The sequence below is a fragment of the Oncorhynchus gorbuscha genome, unplaced genomic scaffold, assembly GCF_021184085.1.
Source record: "Oncorhynchus gorbuscha isolate QuinsamMale2020 ecotype Even-year unplaced genomic scaffold, OgorEven_v1.0 Un_scaffold_541, whole genome shotgun sequence".
NCBI classification, from domain to species: Eukaryota; Metazoa; Chordata; class Actinopteri; order Salmoniformes; family Salmonidae; genus Oncorhynchus; species Oncorhynchus gorbuscha.
Window position 1 is genome coordinate 505,570 of NW_025745368.1, and position 20,886 is coordinate 526,455.

The 20,886-nt window shown below is 45.7% G+C and overlaps 1 protein-coding gene across 1 annotated transcript in view; it reads left to right on the forward strand.

Moving 5' to 3' along the window:
• LOC124018533 (vacuolar protein sorting-associated protein 8 homolog) overlaps positions 1–20,551 on the forward strand; it is a 99,311-nt gene extending 78,760 nt beyond the window's left edge. Inside the window, 10 exon segments of the mRNA XM_046333866.1 lie at positions 533–579; positions 764–920; positions 3,717–3,806; positions 3,981–4,148; positions 4,303–4,384; positions 6,319–6,401; positions 10,983–11,063; positions 20,180–20,243; positions 20,246–20,342; positions 20,539–20,551. Of these exon segments, the coding sequence (XP_046189822.1) occupies positions 533–579; positions 764–920; positions 3,717–3,806; positions 3,981–4,148; positions 4,303–4,384; positions 6,319–6,401; positions 10,983–11,063; positions 20,180–20,243; positions 20,246–20,342; positions 20,539–20,551 (882 nt within the window).
• Positions 20,552–20,886: the final 335 nt, after the last annotated feature.

The window sequence follows — 20,886 nt, forward strand, 5'->3', positions numbered from 1 at the left end:
TCAGTGGGCTGACTGTGAACGCTCTGAGAGACTCTGGGTTGAGGTCAGTGGGCTGACTGTGAACGCTCTGAGAGACTCTGGGTTGAGGTCAGTGGGCTGACTGTGAACGCTCTGAGAGACTCTGGGTTGAGGTCAGTGGGCTGACTGTGAACGCTCTGAGAGACTCTGGGTCGAGGTCAGTGGGCTGACTGTGAACGCTCTGAGAGACTCTGGGTCGAGGTCAGTGGGCTGACTGAACGCTCTGAGAGACTCTGGGTCGAGGTCAGAGATAAAGTAGTCTACAGTACTACTGCCAAGCTGTAGATGTTCCTGCCGTAGAGTCTCCTTGAAGCCTCCCCTTGACTCTGAACAGACAAAGCTGCAGGAGTTGTGACCCGTGTTCTCTGGTTGTTTTGTCTTAGTTGTGCATCTCCACTCTGTCAATTTCAATTCAAAGCTTTATTGACATGTTAACATTGCTGAAAGCAAGTAAAATAGATCATAAACAAAAGTGAAATAAACAATCAGAAATTAACACGCTCTCTCTCTCTAGGATGATCACCTAGTGTTCCAGTTCCTGAGGTGTCTTTTGGACCAGAGGTAAGATCCTTGGTTACTGTGTTGGAGCACGGAAGAATGGAACAGAGATTTCTCTGTGGTGTGGGTGGGTAGATGGATTCGGGTGGGCGGAAGACATCAATATCCTAGTTGTTGTGCTCTCTGGTCTGTTTAATAAACACAACATTATTATATTATTAGAGACACACAACCGTCTGTTTCCCAGTGCTACCTCCAGGGAAGGCCCTCATCCCCAGGCTCTCCTAAGACTGAGCCCCGACCTGCATGAGCTCCACATCGGCCTGCTGTGCCGCTTCACTCCCCGGCAGCTCACTGACTTCCTCAAGGCCTCTCAGGACTACAGACTAGAGGAGGCCGTCCAGGTAACATAGCAGTGTGTCTGTACCTCTCAGGACTACAGACTAGAGGAGGCCGTCCAGGTAACACCCCTACACTATAGTATAGCAGTGTGTCTGTACCTCTCAGGACTACAGACTAGAGGAGGCCGTCCAGGTAACATCCCAACACTATAGTATAGCAGTGTGTCTGTGTGTATGTACCTACCTGTGTGTGTATCTACTTCCCAACACTATAGTATAGCAGTGTGTCTGTGTGTATGTAGACTTTAGACTCTGTTGTCTCACTTTTAACCCTGATTGTCCTGGGGTCAAATCAATGCCATTTCAAACAGAGAATATTTAACCCCAGACAGACACTAGTGAGTAAACCCAGAGAATTACACTCCCCCTGACCCAAACATACAGGGGTGTCTCTCAATGCCTTGTGTTGCTCTCCTTTCCCTCTCTCTCTTCCTTTCTCCATCTCTCCTTTCCCTCTCTTCCTCTCTCTCCCTCCCTCTTCCCTCTCTCTCTTCTCTCCTTCTCCCCTATCTCCTCCTCTCTCCCTCCTCTCTCTTCCTCTCCTCTCTTCCCTCTCTCCCTCCATCTCTCTCTTTCCATCCTCCCCTCTCTCTCTCTCCCCTCCCTCCATTTCTCCTCCCTCTCTCCCTCCATCTCTCCTTTCCCCCTCTCTCCTCTCTCTCCTTTCCCTCCCTCATCTCTCCTTTCCCTCCTCTCTCCCTCCATCTCTCTTTCCTCTCCTTTCTCCTCCATCTCTCCTTTCCTCTCTCTCCATCTCTCCTTTCCTCTCTCCCTCTCTCCCTCCTTCCATCTCTCCCCCATCTCTCCCTCCTCTCTCTCCCCCTCATCTCTCCTTTCCCTCTCTCCTCTCTCCCTCCATCTCTCCTCCTTTCCCATCTCTCCTTTCAACCTCTCTCTCCCCCCTCTCCCTCCATCTCTCCTTTCTCCCTCATCTCTCCTTTCCCTCGCTCTCCCTCATCTCTCCTTTCTCTCTCTCCCTCGCTCTCTCCATCTCTCCTTTCCCTCTCTCCCCCTCTCTCCCTCCATCTCTCCTTTTCCTCGCTCTCCTCATCTCTCCTTTCTCTCCTTTCCCTCCATCTCTCCTTTCCCTCTCTCTCTCCCCCTCTCTCCTCCATCTCTCTTTCCCCTTCTCCCCCTCTCCCTCATCTCTCCTTTCCCTCTCTCTCTCCCCCTCTCTCCCTCCATCTCTCCTTTCCCTCTCTCTCCATCTCCCCTCTCTCCCTCCATCTCCCCCTCTTCCCTCCATCTCTCCTTTCCCCCTCTCCCTCCATCTCTCCTTTCCCCTCTCTCTCTCCCTCCATCTCTCCTTTTTCTCTCTCTCTCTCCCTCCTCTCTCCTCTCTCTCTCCCTCCCCATCTCTCCTTTCCCTCCTCTCTCTCCCTCCATCTCTCCTTTCCCTCTCTCTCTCTCCTCTCCTCTCCCTCTCCCTCCCTCCCTCTCTCCCTCCATCTCTCCTTTCCCTCTCTCTCCCTCCATCTCTCTTTCCCTCTCTCCCTCCATCTCCTTTCCCTCTCTCTCCCTCCATCTCTCCTTTCCCCTCTCTCTCTCTCTTCCTCTCTCTCTCCTCTCCCCTCTCTCTCTCCTCCCTCTCTCCCTCTCTCTCCCTCTCTCTCCTCCCCTCTCTCTCCCTCCCTCCCTCTCTCCTCCATCTCTCCTCCCTCTCTCTCTCCTCTCTCCCTCCATCTCTCCTTTCCCTCTCTCTCTCCCTCCATCTCTCCTTTCTCCCTCCCTCCATCTCTCTCTCTCCTTTCCTCTCTCTCCCCCTCTCTCCCTCCATCTCTCCTTTCCTCTCTCTCTCCCCCTCTCTCTCCCTCCATCTCTCCTTTCTCTCTCTCTCTCTCCCCCTCTCTCCCTCCATCTCTCCTTTCCCTCTCTCCTCCATCTCCTCTCTCCTCCCCTCATTTCTCATCTCTCCTTTCCTCTCTCTCTCCCTCCTCCCTCCATCTTCCTCTCTCTTCCTCTCTCTCTTCCATCTCTCTCATTTCCCATCTCTCTCCCTTCTCCTCTCCCTCCATCTCTCTCTCTCTCTCCCTCCATCTCTCCTTTCCCTCTCTCTCTCCCTCCATCTCTCCTTTCCATCTCTCCCTCCATCTCTCCTTTCCCTCTCTCTCTCTCCTCCCTCCATCTCTCCTTTCCCTCTCTCTCCCTCCATCTCTCTTTCCCTCTCTCTTCCTCTCTCTCTCCCTCCATCTCTCCTTTCCTCTCTCTCCATCTCTCATTTCTCTCTCTCTCCTCCATCTCTCCTTTCCATCTCTCTCTCCCTCCATCTCTCCTTCCCTCCTCTCTCTCCCTCCATCTCTCCTTTCTCCTCTCCCTCCATCTCTCTCCCTCCATCTCTCCTTTCCCCTCTCTCCCTCCATCTCATTTCTCTCTCTCCCTCCATCTCTCCTCTCCCTCCATCTCTCCTTTTCTCTCTCCCTCCATCTCTCCTTTCCCTCTCTCCCTCCATCTCTCTCCTTCTCCCTCTCTCTCCCTCCATCTCTCCTTTCTCTCTCCCTCCATCTCTCCTTTCCCCCTCTCTCCCTCCATCTCTCCTTTCCCCTCTCTCCCTCCATCTCTCCTTTCCCCCTCTCTCCCTCCATCTCTCCTTTCCCCCTCTCTCCTCCTCTCTCCTTTCCCCCTCTCCTCCATCTCTCCTTTTCCCCTCTCTCTCTCCCCCTCTCTCCCTCCATCTCTCTCCCTCCTCTCGCCCCCTCTCACTCTCCCTTCCTATCTTTCTCCCCTCTCTTCCTATCTCTCTCCCCCTCTCTCTTCCTCTTCCTCCCCTCTCCCCTCCCTCCCCCTTCCTCCCCCCACTAGATAACAGAACAGTACCAGGTCCATGAAGCTACATCCTATCTGTTGGAAAAGAAAGGTGATTCTCATGGAGCCTTCCAGGTCCTGTTGAAGGTACAACATTTCTTCAGAACATCATTTTAATCTAAACCTAATTTACTTTCTGAGGTTATAACAAGGGAAATGTATTTATTACTTTGAAATCAAGGAATGTGACATTAATTGATATTGCAGGAACCCTTAGAGACGGGCTTTAAGCACTTATGTTTGTACCTCTCTCTCTATCAGACGCTGAAGGACAAACTCAGCGCTGTCACCTCAGAGAAAAGGAGTGAAGATGAGGGGGAGACCGAGAGGGAGGAAGAGAGTCCACTGCAGAGAGTGGAGGGGTCATTGGGTGACATCATCGCTCTGTGTCACAGGAGCTCCCAGAGTCTCAACCAAGAACAGAGAGGGGGGGTCTGTCTTTCTGTGTGTCTGTCTTTCTGTGTGTCTGTCTTTCTGTGTGTCTGTCTTTCTGTGTGTCTGTCTTTCTGTGTGTCTGTCTTTCTGTTTGTCTGTGGAGTGTGTGTGTGTGTGTCTGGGTATAATATAAACTCCTCTCCATCAGGTGCTGTGGTTCCCTCTGCTAGAAGCTATGATGTCACCACAGAAGCTGCTCAAGGGACCCGACACATGCACTACATCAGAGGGTGAACACACACACGAACACACACACGAACACACACACACGCACTACATCAGAGGGTGAACGCACACACACACACACACACATACATACATACGTACACACACACATACATACATACATACATACATACATTGCCTTGCGAAAGTATTCGGCCCCCTTGAACTTTGCGACCTTTTGCCACATTTCAGGCTTCAAACATAAAGATATAAAACTGTATTTTTTTGTGAAGAATCAACAACAAGTGGGACACAGTCATGAAGTGGAACGATATTTATTGGATATTTCAAACTTTTTTAACAAATCAAAAACTGAAAAATTGGGCGTGCAAAATTATTCAGCCTCCTTAAGTTAATACTTTGTAGCGCCACCTTTTGCTGCGATTACAGCTGTAAGTCGCTTGGGGTATGTCTCTATCAGTTTTGCACATCGAGAGACTGACATTTTTTCCCATTCCTCCTTGCAAAACAGCTCGAGCTCAGTGAGGTTGGATGGAGAGCATTTGTGAACAGCAGTTTTCAGTTCTTTCCACAGATTCTCAATTGGATTCAGGTCTGGACTTTCTTGGCCATTCTAACACCTGGATATGTTTATTTTTGAACCATTCCATTGTATATTTTGCTTTATGTTTTGGATCATTGTCTTGTTGGAAGACAAATCTCCGTCCCAGTCTCAGGTCTTTTGCAGACTCCATCAGGTTTTCTTCCAGAATGGTCCTGTATTTGGCTCCATCCATCTTCCCATCAATTTTAACCAACTTCCCTGTCCCTGCTGAAGAAAAGCAGGCCCAAACCATGATGCTGCCACCACCATGTTTGACAATGGGGATGGTGTGTTCAGGGTGGTGAGCTGTGTTGCTTTTACGCCAACATAACGTTTTGCATTGTTGCCAAAAAGTTCATTTTGGTTTCATCTGACCAGAGCACCTTCTTCCACATGTTTGGTGTGTCTCCCAGGTGGCTTGTGGCAAACTTTAAACAACCATTTTTATGGATATCTTTAAGAAATGGCTTTCTTCTTGCCACTCTTCCATAAAGGCCAGATTTGTGCAATATACGACTGATTGTTGTCCTATGGACAGAGTCTCCCACCTCAGCTGTAGATCTCTGCAGTTCATCCAGAGTGATCATGGGCCTCTTGGCTGCATCTCTGATCAGTCTTCTCCTTGTATGAGCTGAAAGTTTAGAGGGACGGCCAGGTCTTGGTAGATTTGCAGTGGTCTGATACTCCTTCCATTTCAATATTATCGCTTGCACAGTGCTCCTTGGGATGTTTAAAGCTTGGGAAATCTTTTTGTATCCAAATCCGGCTTAAAACTTCTTCACAACAGTATCTCGGACCTGCCTGGTGTGTTCCTTGTTCTTCATGATGCTCTCTGCGCTTTTAACGGACCTCTGAGACTATCACAGTGCAGGTGCATTTATACGGAGACTTGATTACACACAGGTGGATTGTATTTATCATCATTAGTCATTTAGGTCAACATTGGATCATTCAGAGATCCTCACTGAACTTCTGGAGAGAGTTTGCTGCACTGAAAGTAAAGGGGCTGAATAATTTTGCACGCCCAATTTTTCAGTTTTTGATTTGTTAAAAAAGTTTGAAAAATCCAATAAATGTCGTTCCACTTCATGATTGTGTCCCACTTGTTGTTGATTCTTCACAAAAAAATACAGTTTTATATCTTTATGTTTGAAGCCTGAAATGTGGCAAAAGGTCGCAATGTTCAAGGGGGCCGAATACTTTCGCAAGGCATTGTACGTACATACACACATACACACATACACACACACACACACACACACACACACACACACACACACACACACACACACACATACACACACACACACACACACACACACACACACACACACACACACACACACACACACACACACACACACACACATACTGAGGTGTGTGTTTCTCCCCCAGTATTGAAGGAGCTCACCATGAAGGTCCTGAACAGTATGAGTAGCTTCATCCCCCTGCCTGCTATCATCCAGCGCATTCTACAGGTAATGACTCTCTACATCATATATACATCTACATCATCTATATATATATCTATACTATATATATCTATCTTATATCTACATCTATATCTCTCTCTATATATATCTTTCTATATACATATCTCTCTCTATATCTATCTCTCTCTATATCTCTCTCTATATATATCTTTCTATATCTATCTCTATATATCTATCTCTCTCTATATATATCTATATATCTCTCTATATCTCTCTATATATCTCTATATATATCTCTATATATATATCTCTCTCTATATATCTATATATCTCTATATCTCTCTATCTCTATATATCTATCTCTATATATATATCTCTCTCTATATATCTCTCTCTATCTATCTCTCTCTATATATATCTCTATCTATCTCTCTCTATATATCTATCTCTCTCTATATATATCTATCTCTCTCTATATATATCTATCTCTCTCTATATATATCTATCTCTCTCTATATATATCTATCTCTCTATATATATCTCTCTCTCTATATATATCTATCTCTCTCTATATATATCTATATATATCTCTCTCTATATATCTCTCTCTATATATATATCTCTATCTATATCTCTCTCTCTATATATATCTCTCTCTATATATATATATCTCTATCTATATATATCTCTCTATCTATATATATCTCTCTATCTATCTCTCTGTCTCTTTCTCCCAAATATATGGTTGTTAATCTTTGCCTCTCGACTATATTTATCTCTGAACTCTCTATAGTCATCTCTTTAGTGTTAAAATACTCCCAACCAGAAGGGGGCAGTAGCCTTGTTAAAATATCCCAACCAGGTGGCAGTAGCCTTATATATATCCCAACCAGAAGGGGCAGTCTGTTAAATATACTCCCAACCAGAAGGGGGCAGTATATAAAATACTCCCAACCAGGTGACAGTAGCCTTGTTAAATATCTCAACCAGGTGGCAGTAGCCTTCTAAAATACTCCCAACCAGGTCTAGCCTTGTTAAAATACTCTCAACCAGAAGGTGACATAGCCTGTTAAAATACTCCCAACCAGGTGGCAGTAGCCTTGTTAAAATACTCCCAACCAGAAGGGGGCAGTAGTCTTGTTAAAATACTCCCAACCAGAAGGTGACAGTAACCTTGTTAAAATACTCCCAACCAGGTGGCAGTAGCCTTGTTAAAATACTCCCAACCAGTTGACAGTAGCCTTGTTAAAATACTCCCAACCAGAAGGGGGCAGTAGCCTTGTTAAAATACTCCCAACCTGAAGGGGGCAGTAGCCTTGTTAAAATACTCCCAACCAGGTGACAGTAGCCTTGTTAAAATACTCCCAACCAGGTGGCAGTAGCCTTGTTAAAATACTCCCAACCAGTTGACAGTAGCCTTGTTAAAATACTCCCAACCAGAAGGGGGCAGTAGCCTTGTTAAAATACTCCCAACCTGAAGGGGGCAGTAGCCTTGTTAAAATACTCCCAACCAGGTGGCAGTAGTCTTGTTAAAATACTCCCAACCAGGTGACAGTAGCCTTGTTAAAATACTCCCAACCAGGTGGCAGTAGCCTTGTTAAAATACTCCCAACCAGGTGGCAGTAGCCTTGTTAAAATACTCCCAACCAGGTGGCAGTAGCCTTGTTAAAATACTCCCAACCAGGTGGCAGTAGCCTTGTTAAAATACTCCCAACCAGGTGGCAGTAGTCTTGTTAAAATACTCCCAACCAGGTGACAGTAGCCTTGTTAAAATACTCCCAACCAGGTGGCAGTAGCCTTGTTAAAATACTCCCAACCAGGTGGCAGTAGCCTTGTTAAAATACTCCCAACCCTGAAGGTGGCAGTAGCCTATCCTCATCAGAGAGGTCTTTCAAACCTTGAATAAGGGTTTCAAATTTTGGAAAATGACACTCTCTAATTGTTTTATATTTTTGACATTTTGTCAGGAAATGCAGCTCCGTCTCAGGTTATGCTGTGGTGCAGTGGTTGCACAGCCTTTCCTCTACAGGGAGCCAGGTTCTGCTGTGGTGCAGTGGTTGCACAGCCTTTCCTCTACAGGGAGCCAGGTTCTGCTGTGGTGCAGTGGTTGCACAGCCTTTCCTCTACAGGGAGCCAGGTTCTGCTGTGGTGCAGTGGTTGCACAGCCTTTCCTCTACAGGGAGCCAGGTTTTCCTGTGTCTACCCTTCTCAATGGCAAGGCTGTGCTCACTGAGCCTGTACTTTGGCAAGGTTTTTCTAAGGTTTTGATCAGTAACCATGGTCAAATAGTTAGCCACGGTGTACTGTCCATTTAGGGCCAGATAGCACTGCATTGTGATTTGTGTTTGGGCTTGTGTTTCCCAGTAAGCAATGTAGTTTTGTTTTGACTGTGTTGTAATTTGGTTTATTCTGATAGATTGGATGCTCCGGTCCTGAGGCTTCAGTGTGTTAGTAGAACAGGTTTGTGAACTCAGGACCAGCTGGATGGGGACTGAGGCTTCAGTATGTTAGTAGAACAGGTTTGTGAACTCAGGACCAGCTGGATGGGGACTGAGGCTTCAGTATGTTAGTAGAACAGGTTTGTGAACTCAGGACCAGCTGGATGAGGGGACTGAGGCTTCAGTGTGTTAGTAGAACAGGTTTGTGAACTCAGGACCAGCTGGATGAGGGGACTGAGGCTTTGTGTTTAGATCAGGTTTGTGAACTCAGGACCAGCTGGATGAGGGGACTGAGGCTTTAGTATGTTAGTAGAACAGGTTTGTGAACTCAGGACCAGCTGGATGAGGGGACTGAGGCTTCAGTGTGTTAGTAGAACAGGTTAGTGAACTCAGGACCAGCTGGATGAGGGGACTAAGGCTTCAGTGTGTTAGTAGAACAGGTTAGTGAACTCAGGACCAGCTGGATGAGGAGGGGACTGAGGCTTCAGTATGTTAGTAGAACAGGTTTGTGAACTCAGGACCAGCTGGATGAGGAGGGGACTGAGGCTTCAGTATGTTAGTAGAACAGGTTTTGGAACTCAGGACCAGCTGGATGAGGGGACTGAGGCTTCAGTGTGTTAGTAGAACAGGTTTGTGAACTCAGGACCAGCTGGATGAGGGGACTCTTTTCTTTGCTCAGCTCTTGGCATTGCAGGGCTTAGTAATGATATGAGAGGGGGTCACTGTATTTTAGATGTTTCCAAAACTTAAATGCTCTTTTTTGAGTGTTTATTATTAGTGGATATTGGCCTAAATCTGCCCTGCATGCATTGTTTGTAGTTTTCCTCTGGACATGTAGGAGAATCTTACAGAACTCTGCATGCAGGGTTTCAATGTGTTTATCCCATTTGATCGCTCTCTCTGTGTGTCTCTCGCTCTCTCTGTGTGTCTATCGCTCTCTCTGTGTGTCTATCGCTCTCTCTGTGTGTCTATCGCTCTCTCTGTGTGTCTATCGCTCTCTCTGTGTCTCTCTCTCTCTCTCTGTGTCTCTCTCTCTCTGTGTGTCTCTCGCTCTCTCTGTGTGTCTATCGCTCTCTCTGTGTCTCTCTCTCTCTCTGTGTGTCTCTCTCTCACTCTGTGTCTCTCGCTCTCTCTCTCTGTGTCTCTCGCTCTCTCTCTCTGTCTCTCTTTCTGTCTCTCTGTCTCTCTCTCTCTGTGTCTCTCTCTCTGTGTCTCTCTTTCTGTCTCTCTGTCTCTGTCTCTCTGTCTCTCTCTCTCTGTGTCTCTCTCTCTGTGTCTCTCGCTCTCTCTCTCTGTCTCTCTTTCTGTCTCTCTGTCTCTCTCTCTCTGTGTCTCTCTCTCTGTGTCTCTCTTTCTGTCTCTCTGTCTCTGTCTCTCTGTCTCTCTCTCTCTGTGTCTCTCTCTCTGTGTCTCTCTCTCTGTGTCTCTCTTTCTGTCTCTCTGTCTCTGTCTCTCTGTCTCTCTCTCTCTGTGTCTCTCTCTCTGTGTCTCTCTCTCTGTGTCTCTCTCTCTGTGTCTCTCTTTCTGTCTCTCTGTCTCTGTCTCTCTGTCTCTCTCTCTCTGTGTCTCTCTCTCTGTCTCTCTCTCTCTGTGTCTCTCTCTCTGTGTCTCTCTCTCTGTGTCTCTCTCTCTGTGTCTCTCTTTCGGTCTCTCTGTCTCTGTCTCTCTGTCTCTCTCTCTCTGTGTCTCTCTCTCTGTGTCTCTCTCTCTGTGTCTCTCTCTCTGTGTCTCTGTGTCTCTCTCTCTGTGTCTCTGTGTCTCTCTCTCTGTGTCTCTCTCTCTGTGTCTCTCTCTCTGTGTCTCTCTCTCTGCGTCTCTCTCCTTGTCTCTCTCTCTCTGTGTCTCTCTCTCCTTGTCTCTCTCTCTCTGTGTCTCTCTCTCCTTGTCTCTCTCTCTCTGTGTCTCTCTCTCTGTGTCTCTCTGTGTCTCTCTCTCTGTGTCTCTCTCTCTGTGTCTCTCTCTGTGTCTCTCTCTCCTTGTCTCTCTCTCTCTGTGGTCTGTGTCTCTCTCTCTCTCTGTGTCTCTCTCTCTCTCTGTGTCTCTCTCTCTCTCTCTGTGTCTCTCTCTCTCTGTGTCGTTCTCTCTCTCTCTGTGTGTGTCTCTCTGTGTCTCTGTGTCTCTGTTCTCTTACTCTCTCTCTCTCTCTCTCTCTCTCTCTCTCTCTCTCTCTCTCTCTCTGTCGTCTCAGGACCCTGTGTATGGTAAAGGAAAGTTGGCTGAGATACAAGGCCTTATTCTGGGTATGCTGGAGACCTTCAACTATGAACAGGTAACTGTGTGTGTGTCTGTCGTTAACTTACAGAAGGGTGTGTGTGTCGTTAACTTACAGAAGGATGTGTGTGTCGTTAACTTACAGTAGGGTGTGTGTGTGTCTGTCGTTAACTTACAGAAGGGTGTGTGTGTCGTTAACTTACAGAAGGGTGTGTGTGTTGTTAACTTACAGAAGGGTGTGTGTGTCGTTAACTTACAGAAGGGTGTGTGTGTCGTTAACTTACAGAAGGGTGTGTGTGTTGTTAACTTACAGAAGGGTGTGTGTGTTGTTAACTTACAGAAGGGTGTGTGTGTCGTTAACTTACAGAAGGGTGTGTGTGTCGTTAACTTACAGAAGGGTGTGTGTGTCGTTAACTTACAGAAGGGTGTGTGTGTCGTTAACTTACAGAAGGGTGTGTGTGTGTGTGTTAACTTACAGAAGGGTGTGTGTGTCTGTTAACTTACAGAAGGGGGTGTGTGTGTCTGTCAACTTACAGAAGTGTGTGTGTGTGTGTGTTAACTTACAGAAGGGTGTGTGTGTCGTTAACTTACAGAAGGGTGTGTGTGTGTCATTAACTTACAGAAGGGTGTGTGTGTCGTTAACTTACAGAAGGGTGTGTGTGTTGTTAACTTACAGAAGGGTGTGTGTGTCGTTAACTTACAGAAGGGTGTGTGTGTGTTTGTCAACTTACAGAAGTATAGTCAATAATAATATATGCCATTTAGCAGAACGCTTTTGTGTGTGACTTACAGAATGTGTGCATACATTGTTACTTACAGAAGGGTGTGTGTGTGAGAGAGAGACGACTGAAGCTAAACCCTAGTGGGGCTTGGTGTTAATTGCAAAGTGTGTTTCCAGACGCCTCTCTACTCACACTCAGTGTTGATTAGTCTGTATCCTGCTCAGACAAGGTGTCCGTATGTGTGTGTGTCTTTGTGTGTGTGTGTCAGACTCTCTGTTGATTGTGTGTCCTGCTCAGACACGGTGTCCGTTTGTGTGTGTGTCTTTGTGTGTGTGTCTTTGTGTGTGTGTCTTTGTGTGTGCGTCTTTGTGTGTGCGTGTGCGTCAGACTCTCTGTTGATAGTGTGTGTCTTTGTGTGTGCGTGTGTGTCAGACTCTCTGTTGATAGTGTGTGTCAGACTCTCTGTTGATAGTGTGTGTCAGACTCTCTGTTGATAGTGTGTGTCAGACTCTCTGTTGATAGTGTGCGTCAGACTCTCTGTTGATAGTGTGTGTCAGACTCTCTGTTGATAGTGTGTGTCAGACTCTCTGTTGATAGTGTGTGACTCTCTGTTGCCCAGTGGAGCTGGGTGTAGGGGCTCCAGATTCATCAGTCTCTCCCATGTCAGATTATTTAGTGTAGTGTGTGTGTGTGTGTGGTAGGGTGTGTGTGTGGGTGTGTGTGTGTGTGTGTAGGTAGGGTGTGTGTGTGGGTAGGGGTGTGTGTGTGTGGTGTGTGTGTGTGTGTGTGTGTGTGTGTGTGTGTGTGTGTGTAGGTAGGGTGTGTGTGTGTGTGTGGGTGTAGGTAGGGTGTGTGTGGGTAGGGTGTGTGTAGGTAGGGTGTGTGTGTGTGTGTGTGTGTGTGTGTGTGTGTGTGTGTGTGTGTGTGTGTGTGTGTGTGTGTGTGTGTGTGTGTGCAGTGTGTCTCTGCCACTCCAGTGCAGTCTCCTGGAGCTCTTAGCACACATCTACACTACCGTTCAACAGTTTGGTGTCTCTTAGAAATGTCCTTGTTTTTGAAAGAAAAGCACATTTTTTTTGTCCATTAAAATAACATCAAATTGATCAGAATTACAGTGTAGACATTGTTAATGTTGTAAATGATTATTGTAGCAGGAAACACATAGGTGCACATAGGTGTACAGAGGCCCATTATCAGCAACCATCACTCCTGTGTTCCAATGGCACGTTGTGTTAGCTAATCCAAGTTTATCATTAGAAAACGCTAATTGATCATTAGAAAACCCTTTTGCAATTATGTTAGCACAGCTGAAAACTGTCGGCCTGATTAAAGATCAATAAAACTGTCCTTCTTAGACTAGTTGAGTATCTGGAGCATCAGCATTTGTGGGTTTGATTACAGGTTCAAACTGTCAGAGTTGCAAAGAAAAAGCCACATCTCAGACTGGCCAATAAAAAGCCATGTCTCAGACTGGCCAATAAAAAGCCATGTCTCAGACTGGCCAATAAAAAGCCATGTCTCAGACTGGCCAATAAAAAGCCATGTCTCAGACTGGCCAATAAAAAGCCATGTCTCAGACTGGCCAATAAAAAGCCACGTCTCAGACTGGCCAATAAAAAGCCATGTCTCAGACTGGCCAATAAAAAGCCATGTCTCAGACTGGCCAATAAAAAGCCACGTCTCAGACTGGCCAATAAAAAGCCATGTCTCAGACTGGCCAATAAAAAGCCATGTCTCAGACTGGCCAATAAAAAGCCATGTCTCAGACTGGCCAATAAAAAGCCACGTCTCAGAAATAAAAAAAGATCTCAGACTGGACAAAAAAGCCAGTCTCAGACTGGCCAATAAAAACTCTGCCTAGAATGGCCAAAAAAGCCATGTCTCAGACTGGTCAAAAAAAGCTGAGTCTCAGACCCAATAAAAACAAGTCTCAGACTGGCAATAAAAAGCCATGTCTCAGGCCTTAAAAAGTAACGTCTCAGACTGGCCAATAAAAAGCCACGTGGGTTTGATCCCTGGCCAATAAAAAGCACGTCTCCACCCATAAGAATAAAAATGAAAAGATTAAGATGGACAAAATAACAGATACCAGACAGAGGAACTCTGCCTAGAATGGACCAAATATGTGCTTTTCTGTCAAAAACAAATTTCTGAGTGACCCTAAACTTTTGAATAGTAGTGTATATATGCACACACCAAGACTGTGTAAGGCTGTCACCAAGGCAAAGGGTGGCTACTTTGAAGAATCTCAAATGCAAAATATATTTAGATTTGTTTAACACTTTTGTTTTGGTTACTACATGATTCCATATGTGTTATTTAATAGTTTTGATGTCTTCACTATTATTCTACAATGTAGAAAATTGTAAAAAATAAAGAAAAACCCTGGAATGAGAAGGTGTGTCCTAACATTTGACTGGAACTGTACAGATGTACGGTTGTTCACACACACACACACACACACACACACACACACACACACACACACACACACACACACACACACACACACACACACACACACACACACATACACACACACACACATAAACACACACACACACACATAAACACACACACATACACACACAGAGTGTCTGCCAGAGAGCTGATGAAACGTTGTGAAACATAACACACACGTGTTTCTCTCCAGCTCACTCAGGCAGAACTGGTTGAATTCACAGAGGGATGAAATGCCTGACTTTGCCTCTGAGGCTAAAGCTACTTTCCCCCATATCTCTCCTCTTCTTGAGTCCCATATGGCACCCTATTCCCTTTATAGTGCACTAGTGAAATGTAGTACACTACAGTACATAGGGATAAGCGTGCCTTATGGGATGTCGACCTCTCTTCTCTGTCTCTCTTTTCCTCTTTCCCTCCTCTCTCCTCTCCCTCCCCTCTTCTCTCTTTTCCTCTTTCCCTCCTCTCCCTCCCCTCTCTCTCTCCTCTCCCTCCCCTCTCTCTCTCCTCTCCCTCCCCTCTTCTCTCTTTTCCTCTTTCTCTCCTCTCCCTCCCCTCTTCTCTCTTTTCCTCTTTCTCTCCTCACTCCTCCCTCTCTCTCTCCTCTCCCTCTTTCCCTCCTCTCTCCTCTCCCTTCTCTCTTTTCCTCTTTCCCTCCCTCTCTCCTCTCCCTCCCCTCTTCTCTCTTTTCCTCTTTTCCCTCTCTCTCCTCTCCTCTCCCCTCTCTCTCTCTTTCCTCTCTCCCTCCTCTCTCTCCCTCCCCTCTTCTCTCTTTTTCCTCTTTCCCTCCTCTCTCCCTCCCTCTCTCTCTCTTTCCTCTTTCCCTCCTCTCTCCCTCTCCCTCTTCTCTCTCTTTCCTCTTTCCCTCCTCTCCTCCTCTCTCCTCCCCTCTTCTCTCTTTTTCCTCTTTCCCTCCTCTCTCTCCCTCCCCTCTTCTCTTCTTCTTTTCCTCTTTCCCTCCTCTCTCCCTCCCCTCTTCTCTCTTCTCTCCTCTTTCTCCCTCTCTCCCTCCTCCCCCTCTTCTCTCTCTTTCCTCTTTCCCTCCTCTCTCCCTCCCCTCTTCTCTCTTTTCCTCTTTCCCTCCTCTCTCCCTCCCCTCTTCTCTCTTTTCCTCTTTCCCTCCTCTCTCCTCTCCCTCCCCTCTTCTCTCTTTTCCTCTTTCCCTCCTCTCTCCTCTCCCTCCCCTCTTCTCTCTTTTCCTCTCTCTCTCCACTCCCTCATCTCTCTCCTCCCCTTTCTCCCTTCTCCCCTTTCTCCCTTCTCTTTCTCTCCTTCCTTTCTCTCTCTACTCTCCCTCATCGCTCTCCTCTCCTCATCGCTCTCCTCTCCTCGCTCCCTTCTCTTTCTCTCCTCCTTTCCCTCTCCTCTCTCCTCATTCTTTTCCTGTCCTCTCTCCTCTTTCCTCTCCTCTCCTCTCTCCTCTTCTCTCCATCTTTTCCTATTTCCTCTCCTCCCTATTTTTCTCTCTCCTCCCCTCCCTCCTCCCCTACCTCCCTTCCTTTCCTCCAGTGTTCTCTGACATGAAATGACAGGACAGTCCATAGGAGGATAAGTGAATAGCTCTCAGCTTCCCAAATGGCAGTGAAATAGAGCTGTGTGAAGTTGAGTGGTACTGTGTCCATTCCAGGCCTCCTCTCTCCCTCCCTGAGGCCTCCACTACTATTTAACATGCTGAGAGAGTAGAGAGGATGACTGGTGGGTTGTACAGTACTATTTAACATGCTGAGAGAGTAGAGAGGATGACTGGTGGGTTGTACAGTACTATTTAACATGAGAGACTAGAGGATGACTGGTGGGTTGTACAGTACTATTTAACATGCTGAGAGACTAGAGGATGACTGGTGGGTTGTACAGTACTATTTAACATGAGAGACTAGAGGATGACTGGTGGGTTGTACAGTACTATTTAACATGCTGAGAGACTAGAGAGGATGACTGGTGGGTTGTACAGTACTATTTAACATGCTGAGAGACTAGAGAGGATGACTGGTGGGTTGTACAGTACTATTTAACATGCTGAGAGACTAGAGGATGACTGGTGGGTTGTACAGTACTATTTAACATGCTGAGAGACTAGAGAGGATGACTGGTGGGTTGTACAGTACTATTTAACATGAGAGACTAGAGAGGATGACTGGTGGGTTGTACAGTACTATTTAACATGAGAGACTAGAGAGGATAACTGGTGGGTTGTACAGTACTATTTAACATGAGAGACTAGAGGATGACTGGTGGGTTGTACAGTACTATTTAACATGAGAGACTAGAGGATGACTGGTGGGTTGTACAGTACTATTTAACATGCTGAGAGACTAGAGAGGATGACTGGTGGGTTGTACAGTACTATTTAACATGAGAGACTAGAGAGGATGACTGGTGGGTTGTACAGTACTATTTAACATGAGAGACTAGAGGATGACTGGTGGGTTGTACAGTACTATTTAACATGCTGAGAGACTAGAGGATGACTGGTGGGTTGTACAGTACTATTTAACATGCTAGAGGATGAGAGAGTGAGAGAGAGGATGACTGGTGGGTTGTACAGTACTATTTAACATGAGAGACTAGAGGATGACTGGTGGGTTGTACAGTACTATTTAACATGAGAGACTAGAGAGGATGACTGGTGGGTTGTACAGTACTATTTAACATGAGAGACTAGAGAGGATGACTGGTGGGTTGTACAGTACTATTTAACATGAGAGACTAGAGAGGATGACTGGTGGGTTGTACAGTACTATTTAACATGCTGAGAGACTAGAGAGGATGACTGGTGGGTTGTACAGTACTATTTAACATGAGAGACTAGAGAGGATGACTGGTGGGTTGTACAGTACTATTTAACATGCTGAGAGACTAGAGAGGATGACTGGTGGGTTGTACAGTACTATTTAACATGCTGAGAGACTAGAGAGGATGACTGGTGGGTTGTACAGTACTATTTAACATGCTGAGAGACTAGAGAGGATGACTGGTGGGTTGTACAGTACTATTTAACATGCTGAGAGACTAGAGAGGATGACTGGTGGGTTGTACAGTACTATTTAACATGAGAGACTAGAGAGGATGACTGGTGGGTTGTACAGTACTATTTAACATGAGAGACTAGAGAGGATGACTGGTGGGTTGAGACTGAGAGACTAGAGGATGACTGGTGGGTTGTACAGTACTATTTAACATGAGAGACTAGAGAGGATGACTGGTGGGTTGTACAGTACTATTTAACATGCTGAGAGACTAGAGAGGATGACTGGTGGGTTGTACAGTACTATTTAACATGCTGAGAGACTAGAGAGGATGACTGGTGGGTTGTACAGTACTATTTAACATGAGAGACTAGAGAGGATGACTGGTGGGTTGTACAGTACAGTACTATTTAACATGCTGAGACTAGAGAGGATGACTGGTGGGTTGTACAGTACTATTTAACATGAGAGACTAGAGAGGATGACTGGTGGGTTGTACAGTACTATTTAACATGAGAGACTAGAGGATGACTGGTGGGTTGTACAGTACTATTTAACATGAGAGACTAGAGAGGATGACTGGTGGGTTGTACAGTACTATTTAACATGAGAGACTAGAGGATGACTGGTGGGTTGTACAGTACTATTTAACATGAGAGACTAGAGGATGACTGGTGGGTTGTACAGTACTATTTAACATGACATGAGAGACTAGAGAGGATGACTGGTGGGTTGTACAGTACTATTTAACATGCTGAGAGACTAGAGAGGATGACTGGTGGGTTGTACAGTACTATTTAACATGAGAGACTAGAGGATGACTGGTGGGTTGTACAGTACTATTTAACATGAGAGACTAGAGAGGATGACTGGTGGGTTGTACAGTACTATTTAACATGAGAGACTAGAGAGGATGACTGGTGGGTTGTACAGTACTATTTAACATGAGAGACTAGAGAGGATGACTGGTGGGTTGTACAGTACTATTTAACATGAGAGACTAGAGAGGATGACTGGTGGGTTGTACAGTACTATTTAACATGAGAGACTAGAGAGGATGACTGGTGGGTTGTACAGTACTATTTAACATGAGAGACTAGAGGATGACTGGTGGGTTGTACAGTACTATTTAACATGAGAGACTAGAGAGGATGACTGGTGGGTTGTACAGTACTATTTAACATGAGAGACTAGAGATGGATGACTGGTGGGTTGTACAGTACTATTTAACATGCTGAGACTAGAGAGGATGACTGGTGGGTTGTACAGTACTATTTAACATGAGAGACTAGAGAGGATGACTGGTGGGTTGTACAGTACTATTTAACATGAGAGACTAGAGAGGATGACTGGTGGGTTGTACAGTACTATTTAACATGAGAGACTAGAGAGGATGACTGGTGGGTTGTACAGTACTATTTAACATGAGAGACTAGAGAGGATGACTGGTGGGTTGTACAGTACTATTTAACATGAGAGACTAGAGAGGATGACTGGTGGGTTGTACAGTACTATTTAACATGCTGAGAGACTAGAGAGGATGACTGGTGGGTTGTACAGTACTATTTAACATGAGAGACTAGAGAGGATGACTGGTGGGTTGTACAGTACTATTTAACATGAGAGACTAGAGGATGACTGGTGGGTTGTACAGTACTATTTAACATGAGAGACTAGAGAGGATGACTGGTGGGTTGTACAGTACTATTTAACATGCTGAGAGACTAGAGAGGATGACTGGTGGGTTGTACAGTACTATTTAACATGAGAGACTAGAGAGGATGACTGGTGGGTTGTACAGTACTATTTAACATGCTGAGAGACTAGAGAGGATGACTGGTGGGTTGTACAGTACTATTTAACATGAGAGACTGAGAGACTGAGAGACTAGAGGATGACTGGTGGGTTGTACAGTACTATTTAACATGCTGAGAGACTAGAGAGGATGACTGGTGGGTTGTACAGTACTATTTAACATGAGAGACTAGAGGAGAGGATGACTGAGAGTGGGTTGTACAGTACTATTTAACATGCTGAGAGACTAGAGAGGATGACTGGTGGGTTGTACAGTACTATTTAACATGAGAGACTAGAGAGGATGACTGGTGGGTTGTACAGTACTATTTAACATGAGAGACTAGAGGATGACTGGTGGGTTGTACAGTACTATTTAACATGAGAGACTAGAGAGGATGACTGGTGGGTTGTACAGTACTATTTAACATGAGAGACTAGAGGATGACTGGTGGGTTGTACAGTACTATTTAACATGAGAGACTAGAGAGGATGACTGGTGGGTTGTACAGTACTATTTAACATGAGAGACTAGAGAGGATGACTGGTGGGTTGTACAGTACTATTTAACATGCTGAGAGACTAGAGAGGATGACTGGTGGGTTGTACAGTACTATTTAACATGAGAGACTAGAGAGGATGACTGGTGGGTTGTACAGTACTATTTAACATGAGAGACTAGAGAGGATGACTGGTGGGTTGTACAGTACTATTTAACATGCTGAGAGACTAGAGAGGATGACTGGTGGGTTGTACAGTACTATTTAACATGCTGAGAGAGTAGAGAGGATGACTGGTGGGTTGTACAGTACTATTTAACATGCTGAGACTAGAGGATGACTGGTGGGTTGTACAGTACTATTTAACATGCTGAGAGAGTAGAGAGGATGACTGGTGGGTTGTACAGTACTATTTAACATGCTGAGAGACTAGAGAGGATGACTGGTGGGTTGTACAGTACTATTTAACATGAGAGACTAGAGAGGATGACTGGTGGGTTGTACAGTACTATTTAACATGAGAGAGTAGAGAGGATGACTGGTGGGTTGTACAGTACTATTTAACATGAGAGACTAGAAGAGATTACTTTGTGTGAATGTTTGATTCTGTGAGAAATAATTTCCAGGAGAAGAGAACAGTAAATCCATCCGTTCTCTTTCAAACATTTGTCCAGAGCACAAACTGATCTGGGACCAGGATACATTGCATCAAATAGTTCTCTCCCTCCCCAGGCGTTACTGGAGACGACCACCAGTCTGTTGAACCATGACCTCCACTGGTCCCTGTCTCACCTGCGGTCAGCAGGGGGGCTCCACCCCGTCAGGACCACTGTAACATCTGCCTGCAGCAGTACAGGAGACGGCAGGACAGCCCAGATGACATCATCATATTCAGGTCATCACCACAACTTCACTCACATCCACGTGGACTAGCACCAGATGACATCATCATATTCAGGTCATCACCACAACACTCAGTACGATGTTCTGATGGAGGAGGAGTGGTGTCTCATCTGTTACAGTACAGTATTTTATGGTGTCTCATCTGTTTGTACAATGTTCTGATAGGTGGTGTCTCATCTGTTTTACAGTACAATGTTCTGATAGAGGAGGAATGGTGTCTCTTCTGTTTACAGTACAATGTTCTGATAGAGGAGGAATGGTGTCAGATATATTTACAGTACAATGTTCTGATAGAGGAGAATGTGTCTCCATCTGTTTGCAGTACAATGTTCTGATAGGAAGGTAATTGTCTCATCTGTTTACAGTACAATGTTCCAAACAGAGGAGTGGTGTCTCATCTGTTTTACAGTACAATGTTCTGATAAGAGGAGGGCTGGTGTCTCATCTGTTTACAGTACAATGTTCTGATAGAGGAGGACTGGTGTCTCATCTGTTTACAGTACAATGTTCTGATAGAGGAGGACTGGTGTCTCATC